This window comes from Tupaia chinensis, unplaced genomic scaffold, assembly GCF_000334495.1.
Source record: "Tupaia chinensis unplaced genomic scaffold, TupChi_1.0 Scaffold000659_1, whole genome shotgun sequence".
NCBI classification, from domain to species: Eukaryota; Metazoa; Chordata; class Mammalia; order Scandentia; family Tupaiidae; genus Tupaia; species Tupaia belangeri.
The window spans coordinates 1,182,488-1,190,641 of NW_006160181.1; the positions used below are offsets into that span (position 1 = coordinate 1,182,488).

Below are 8,154 nucleotides of genomic sequence, written 5' to 3' on the forward strand. Positions count from 1 at the left end.
CCTACTGTTCACACTCTGGTTTCTACAGTTGTCAGAATCTGTAGATTTTTGCCCCTGCCCCTTGACTCCGGCCACCTGACTCAGATAATTTACATTTGGGCTTTCCCAAAATTCCACAGCCAAGCTCAAGTTAGGATATGCCTGGGGATTCTGGAGGCTATGAAGAACCTGAGGAGTAAGCCAGTCTGTTACAGGTGATTGTCCACAAGGGGACAAAGGCGAACTTCCATTTCTTTCATTTTTCACCTTACCACAGCTTGCCCCAATATCGTTACCCGGTCTGCTTGGGGAGCCAGAGAGACATACTGCCCAAAAATGAATCTTCCAGCCAAATACGTCATTATCATCCACACTGCCGGGTCAAGCTGCAATGTATCCATGGTCTGCCAGGATAGAGTGCGAGATATACAGTCCTTCCACATGGACAAGTGGAACTTCTGTGACATCGGATATCAGTAAGTGGGATCAGTGGAAATGTGACCCTATTTTTCTTCAGGGCTGTAGAAAGGAAGGCTGGGGGTGGGAACCCATATTTGTGGAGCCCTTTGAGTCAAGTGCTTTACATAGGTGCAATATTTAAATCTTGCTAGACTAGGATGGAGGGTCTTATAGAGCACAGCTAAGGGCTAGTTACCCATCTTGGGCAGGATCTTTACAAATGACTGGGAAGGCTCTGAAAAGAAATGGTAGAAGTGTCTTTTTTTTTTTTTGGAGAGGTTTTCTCTACAGGGCGCGTGTGTTCGCCAGCCAGCCAGACAGAGACAGAGAGACAGAAAGTGAGAAATCACCCCCCAGGGGGGATGGTCACGCCGCAGTCCCTTCTCCTCCATTCTCCTCTCGGGATCTTGGGCACGCACGCACACACGCCCGGCGTGAGTTCTAAGCCACCGGGTCCAGGATGTGAACCGTGGTCGACTACGTGGGAGTCCAGCGACATAGCCATTACGCTAACTGCTGGTTCCCAAGAAGTGTCTTTTTTATGGAATGCCCTCTAACCAATCAGAGACAGAAGCTCACCCCCTCCCTGTGTCTGCTCCAACCCCAAGCTCGCTCTATTCGATGTTAGAATCCTGCCATTTCTCTGATATTGATTTACCCCATTTAATAGTTACCGTAACTTTTAACCTCTCTAGGCCTCTTTCGTCTCATCTCTATAATAAGACAATGATACTTGCTCTGTTTCAAGACCAGGAGTGAGATTTAGATATTATCTGTTGGTTCCAGGTCTGTAATAAAGAAACACATCAAACTAGTGGACTAGCAGAAGCTATTTGGAAGATACCTTGGAATGTTCATAGAAGGGATCTAGGATTAGAGGATGATTAATTTCAACTGGTCAAACCGTGACTTCGTCACAACAAATTTGACAAAATCTCAGGTGGATTTGCTTTTGCAAATATATTATTATGGGCCAGCTATTCATCTCCTCTTAACTCCCATTTTAAAAGCAGCCTTTGCAAACAGGAGAAAACTATTGCTTCACTTTGCAGTATTTTCCAGAGGCTTGCTGTAGTTATTTAGCACAGATAATAGAGAATTCACTATACATTTGGAAATTCCAAATGGAAAATACCAAAGCTTAGGGAATATGTTTCTTTTCTTTTTTGTTTGTCTTTAGAGACTCAATCCATGTTCCTTGGCTTTCAAAACTTATGATACCCCTTTCCACTCCAACCTCACGATCTCTAACTCTGATGTGAACTGTAACTAGAACAAAGCACCCACTTGCTCATCATTTTCTAACTTTCTAACTAATACTTAGAGGGTCTCTACTATACTCTTGGTGTTAGGCAAGATTAATATGATTTATTCTGTGTGGAGTTGAGAGAGATCATAAACAAGTATTATAATTCAAAGTGAAGGAAACCAAAATATTTTTCTCTTTTCCCCCTCCAAGCTGAGGATGGTTGAGCTGAGGGAGATTAGAATGCAGGGAGACCTTCTGCCTTTTCCCCTGTCTGCATGAGTGCAGGACAAAAAAAAAACTGCTGAAGATAGCTCACTTTCAGTTCAGGGTGGCACCAACAGGGTCAGAGCAATTGGGAAGCAAACTTCACCAACTTCTCACAGGTTTCCTGCCACTTGAGCCTGGAGCTGGGTGGTCTTCTCTCCTGCTACTTTTAATTTTATTTTCTTCCTTTCAAAATTAAATACTGAGATGGATGAAGATCAGGATACACCTAGGATGATGCCCAATCTTCTAGCTGAGGAGAACAGAGAAGAAGATGGGTTCCTCTGAGGATGTTGGTTTTTGTAGGTAGGAACAGAAGCTATGAGAGCAGATGATTGTCTAGGGAGAATGCACTGAGTGAGAAGAGAGAAGGGGCTAGACCAGAGTCCCGAGGACTGCTAGATAGAGGCAAGGAAGGTGGCTTGGCAGAAGGGCTCCAAGGAGAGCAGCAAAAAGAGGAAACTTGGAAGGGTGTGGGCTGTGGAAGTCCAGTAAAGACAACGTTTGGGAAGAGTGTCAATAGGATCATTGTGATCCAAAAGTTAAAAGAGGGAATCTGTTGATGATAATGTATGTGGCAATATCTTTGAATGGACTAATACACAGTGTATTCACGCTGGGGAAAAAAAGAAGCCTGCTATACTACTTAGCGTCAAGGAGGCCACTGGTCACCTTGGAGGGGTCAGATTGAGTAAAGTTCTGGGGACAAAGGTCACATTGTAGTGAACTCTGTGTGTGTGTTTTTGTTTTGTTTTTCTTTTTTGTTTCTGGAGGTGTGGGTGTATAAGAGACATCTACCTCATTAATGTTTGATGGGTGGATGGAAGAATGAATTAATGATCAAAAGAGTGAATGAAGAAAATTCTGTTTCCCAGAGTGACATTCTTTGTTTTCCTTTGCCCAATCCTAGCTTTCTGGTGGGACAGGATGGTGGTGTGTATGAAGGAGTTGGCTGGCATATCCAAGGCTCTCACACTTACGGATACAATGATATTGCCCTAGGAATTGCCTTCATTGGCAACTTTATAGGTAAGAGTCTGGCATGGGGCATGGGGATTCTGGGTAGAAGTATATGGAATGGGAGACAAGGCAATATTGTGGTGCCTGAGACACAAGGTCAGTGGAGCAGTGGAGCTTTAAAGTGGAATTTCAATAAAGTGGAATGTCTCTGGGAGCTCCTCCCAGAAAGAAAATTTGCCACAAATCCAGCCCTCCCTATCCTCCCCAGTTTCATCTCATTTTATATTCATACTCAAGACAAGCATGGAGCAAGGGACACAGTAATCTTTTGCAAACTTCAGTGCTTTTATGAGCTCAGTTGCCTTCCTTGGTATCGCCTTCCTTGGTAGCCATAGCAACAATATTGGGGACCACCACTGTCTGTTATGGAGAAGCTGTGGATGGCTCAGGATTTGAACCTGCTGAGAAGTGGCGTGTTACGCTATGGTTCTCCTCCAGAGAAGTCTGTAACTTTCCAGAGGAAACTTTGGCAAGGAAGCACTGGGAAACACAAAGACCTTGTTTTCTTTTGTGTTTCCTTGTTACAATTACTTTGAATTTGTTGGCTATGGTGTGGTGGGATAGTGTGGGATGAGGGAGGAGGGAGACCGAAATCTTGGTGCTTATCCCTGTTGTAAGCAAGTACCCTTGAGGCCCTCATGACTAATGGAGTAACTGTGTTTTCCAGAAAAGCCTCCAAATGCTGCTGCACTGGAGGCAGCCCAGGACCTGATCCACTGTGCTGTGGAAAAGGGGTATCTGACTCCCAACTACCTGCTGGTGGGCCACAGTGATGTGACCAACATTCTCTCCCCTGGGCAGGCCTTGTACAACATCATCAGCACCCCTCCCTATCCTCCCCAGTTTCATCTCATTTTATATTCATACTCAAGACAAGCATGGAGCAAGGGACACAGTAATCTTTTGCAAACTTCAGTGCTTTTATGAGCTCAGTTGCCTTCCTTGGTATCGCCTTCCTTGGTAGCCATAGCAACAATATTGGGGACCACCACTGTCTGTTATGGAGAAGCTGTGGATGGCTCAGGATTTGAACCTGCTGAGAAGTGGCGTGTTACGCTATGGTTCTCCTCCAGAGAAGTCTGTAACTTTCCAGAGGAAACTTTGGCAAGGAAGCACTGGGAAACACAAAGACCTTGTTTTCTTTTGTGTTTCCTTGTTACAATTACTTTGAATTTGTTGGCTATGGTGTGGTGGGATAGTGTGGGATGAGGGAGGAGGGAGACCGAAATCTTGGTGCTTATCCCTGTTGTAAGCAAGTACCCTTGAGGCCCTCATGACTAATGGAGTAACTGTGTTTTCCAGAAAAGCCTCCAAATGCTGCTGCACTGGAGGCAGCCCAGGACCTGATCCACTGTGCTGTGGAAAAGGGGTATCTGACTCCCAACTACCTGCTGGTGGGCCACAGTGATGTGACCAACATTCTCTCCCCTGGGCAGGCCTTGTACAACATCATCAGCACCTGGCCTCACTTCAAGCACTGAGTGAGGCCCCGGCTCCACTCTGCTGAGTCTCTCCTGTCTGTACCATCACTCTGGCCCACCTGTGTCCCCCTCCCCTGCTAGCCCAACCTTCCTCTCCTTTCTCAGGTTAATCAGATCATGTCCTTGCCAGCTAACATTCTAAACCCTGAGCTGTGCATTCATGACCCCCTGAGTCTGGGTCCGCTTTCCTCCCTGCTCACCTCCTCTCCCCTGGACACCCACCTTCTCAGCAAGGTGAAATGAGGGTCGAGTTCTTTTTTTCCTGTTGTCCATGCCCCTCTGCCTGGGGTACCCTCTCCTGCTGTTGGCCCAGGAACCCCCACCGCTCACCATGACCCAGCTGATGTGCCTACCTCCCCTCTCTGCTCACACACTGACCCGCACTTGTGGGTGCAGCTCTTACTGATGGGCTGTGATTGTGGACATGTCTATTCTCTCTGCCGGATGCGAGTTTCTGCAGAGGAGGCGCTGTGGATTCATGCGGGCATGCTCAGCTCCTTATCAATGTGTGGGATTGTACAGGTGCCACAGGTGTTTGTTGAATAGATGGATGAATAAACGATGGAGTGGATCCAAGTCCCTGCTCCCCTTGCCAGTTTGCTTCGTCACCCCCTCTTTGGAACAACCCTCCTGGGCAGAGGCCCTTCCTGCCAGCATTCTCTCTGCTCTTGTTCCCGCTCCGTGACAAGCTGAGGGCTGGCTCTGGTTGTCACAGTTTCCACGTCTTTAGGATTTCACCTCCCTGTTCCCCAAGAGCATTCTGAACGCAGGGACTGTGTGCTCCTCCAGGACCAGGCCAAGGCTGTGTCCGCACAAGCTGCCCAGTGCCTGCTGCCTGTTCTTGCATCATTTGTTTAAGATGTCCTAGGACTTTAAGTGGGGAAGGCGTGGTGTCTTAATCCATTTTGTTGCTAACAATAAGAAAACACATGAAAAAATTTGTTTTTACTTTTTCTTTCTCTTCTTTTTCTCTCTCTCATTTTTAGATTTCTTTTACCCTTTTGCCATAGAGTACATGTACTCATTGGAGATAGAAAGATAGATAGATGAGAGAGAGAGAGAGAGAGAGAGAGAGAGAGAGAGAGAGAAATCACCCCTATGAGGGGGGCAGATAGCTACTCACAATCTCTTCTCCCCCATTCTCTTGGGACTTGGGGCATGCATGCACACACACCCAGAGTGATTTTCAAGCTGCAGGGTCCAGGACTCGAGCCGTGCAGTCGGCCATGTGGGATCCAGCTGCCTTAACCTAAAAATAAAGATTTTTCCAGCTCATGGTTTGGTGGTCCATAGTCCAGGGGTTCTTTCTGGTGGTTTTTATTTTGACTCCTTCACAATATGGTGGTGGTAAGGAGAGGGAGGTGTGTGTTCCATGTGTGTCTCTCATTTCCTCTTGTTATAAATGACCAGGACTCAGTCATGGGGCCCCACCCTGAGAACCTTAATCCTAGTCTCTTCCCCAAAGCCCCACCTTTTGACACCATAATTGGATCATGTTTTTACCTTCTTAATCTTGGTACAATGGCTCAACACATGAATTTTTTGGGGAACATATTAAAACCACAGCACATGGTCCATGTAGAGGATCAAACAGGCCCAGGGAGACTCAGCATCTTACTCCATCTACATGCCAGGGGACGGCAGCTCCAGGATGACTCCTGGAACAGGGTGCCTTTTTTTCTTTTCTTTTTTGTTTTTGGAGAAGTTTTTGCCATAGGGCGCGTGTGCTTGCCAGACAGACAGAGACAGAGAGACAGAAAGCAAGAAATCATCTCCCAGGGGGGTGGCCACACCACAATCCCTTCTCCTCCATTCTCCTCTCGGGATCTTGGGCATGCATGCACACGTGCCCGGCGTGAGTTTTAAGCCACCGGGTCCGGGACTCGAACCGTGGTCGACTACATGGGAGTTCAGCGACATAGCCATTACACTAACTGCTGGTCCCAGGGTGCCTTTCTATCAGACTCCTGTCATTCCAGTCCTTCCTGTGGGATGGAGGCTGGGTGCACACTTCCCAGAAGACCCTCCCCCAGAAAGGGTGAAGTAGCCAAAGAGATAGAGGTGAGATGCTGAGAAATGGTCTGATGAAAAAGCTGTTCTTGTGGCTTCTTGGCCTTCCTTATTATAGTCCTTTGAAGCAGAGAGTCTCCTCTCTGATTCCTGGGCCCTCCAAGCCTCAGGGACTTGCTTGCTCCCTATTCCCTTCTCCCCAGGTAGGCTTTGGAGATAGGCTGTAGACCCCCGTTTCTCCATCAGCACTCATGGAGGTCTCATCAAAACAATGTTGTATGGTCTGGATAATTGTTTTCACCAGATCAGCTACTTTTATTGATCTTAAGTAGACAGTCTAAGTAAAACCAGAACACTTAGCTAGCAAATATTTTTTTGAGGCAAATTCCAAAGCAGCCCATTCCGTGTAGTTGGCCTCTTCTGTGTCCTTTTATAGAGAAATTCTTCCCAGTTCTTTCTTAACCACTTGAAGGGAGGTGAAACTAATACCTACTTCAGTGGATGTTGTGAGGATTAACTGAATGAGTGTGCGTAGGGGTCTTATAACTCATGCTTGGCCTACAACGCATGTGCCATTGAGGTCAGTTGAGATGTCATAACTACTGCTGCTGTCGTTGCTGTCAATCATTCCTATTGGACTGTGGCAGGAAAGGGTCTGGCTTTGTGGGCACCAACCTCAGCTGCCTAAGGGAGTGTGGTGCAGGCCAAGCCCAAACCTAGCGATGATCAGAGAGGAGCCAGACAGGACCTAGCAGCCCCATGGTGAAGGAAACACCATGACTCCTACATGAGCCTCTGCATATCGGCAGGGGAGGGACTCCAGACCCTTTTACTCAGATATTTTCCACAGCGTAAGCCAGGGAAAAGCAAAGACTCCAAAATTTTTTCTGATTTCATAGTAGTAACTACTAGTCTGGTTAAAGTGCCCAGTAGGGAGCTGAACCAAAGGGGACAGATGACCAGTTCAAGTTTACCCAGTGAGTAATAAAGGAAGGGACATTCAGATTCTGAGGCACGGCACAGGTCCTATCACCCCTCTGGTCCAAATCACGCTGCGGCCTCTCGTTCAGAGGAAGTAGAAACACCCTCGCCTGCCACAGGTCTTCTATAGTCTCACTCCAGCCTGTTCTTTTCCATAGAATGAGACCGTGGACAACTTACCCTGGGCTTTCCCATCTTTGTGCCTTTGCACACACAGTCCCCACTTCTAGCTCCAACCCCTTCAATTCCACCCTTCTTTGGTTTCCTTCTTTCTATTTTCAAAAAGAATTATTTATTTAATTTTATATATTATTATTTTTTAAAAATTTGCTACAGGGCAGGTGCACTCACCAGAGAGAGACAAAGAGTGGGAAAGTGAGGAAGCAAGTCGCTAGATCCAGGACTCAAACAGTGGTCAGCCATATGGGAGTCCAGCGCCTTAGCCACCATACTGGCTCCCATTACCCCCTCTGTTTTTAAAGCCTGCTTATTTATTTCTTATGAGAAAGGGAGAGGCACCCCAGTATGGTCATCAGGCCACAGTCTAGCTCTAGTCTCAGCTGGCCTAGATCATGGGCACATATGCATGCTTATTGTGATGAAGGAGGTCCCAGGATGGGAACCCGGCCTTCTGCCATGTGAGTGCAGCGAGTGCAGTTGTGGCACTGCTATGCCATCGCCTGACCCAGCTTCAAGATCCTTTTCAAAGGT

General features: G+C 47.0%; 1 protein-coding gene across 1 annotated transcript in view; it reads left to right on the top strand.

Moving 5' to 3' along the window:
• Positions 1-4,526, top strand: part of LOC102486527 (peptidoglycan recognition protein 3) — a 17,450-nt gene extending 12,924 nt beyond the window's left edge. The window contains exons 6-8 of the mRNA XM_006159865.1: positions 257-455; positions 2,862-2,980; positions 4,274-4,526. Of these exons, the coding sequence (XP_006159927.1) occupies positions 257-455; positions 2,862-2,980; positions 4,274-4,452 (497 nt within the window). The 3' untranslated portion in view covers positions 4,453-4,526. The remainder of the gene's footprint in view (positions 1-256; positions 456-2,861; positions 2,981-4,273) is intronic.
• The last annotated feature ends 3,628 nt before the right edge of the window (positions 4,527-8,154 follow it).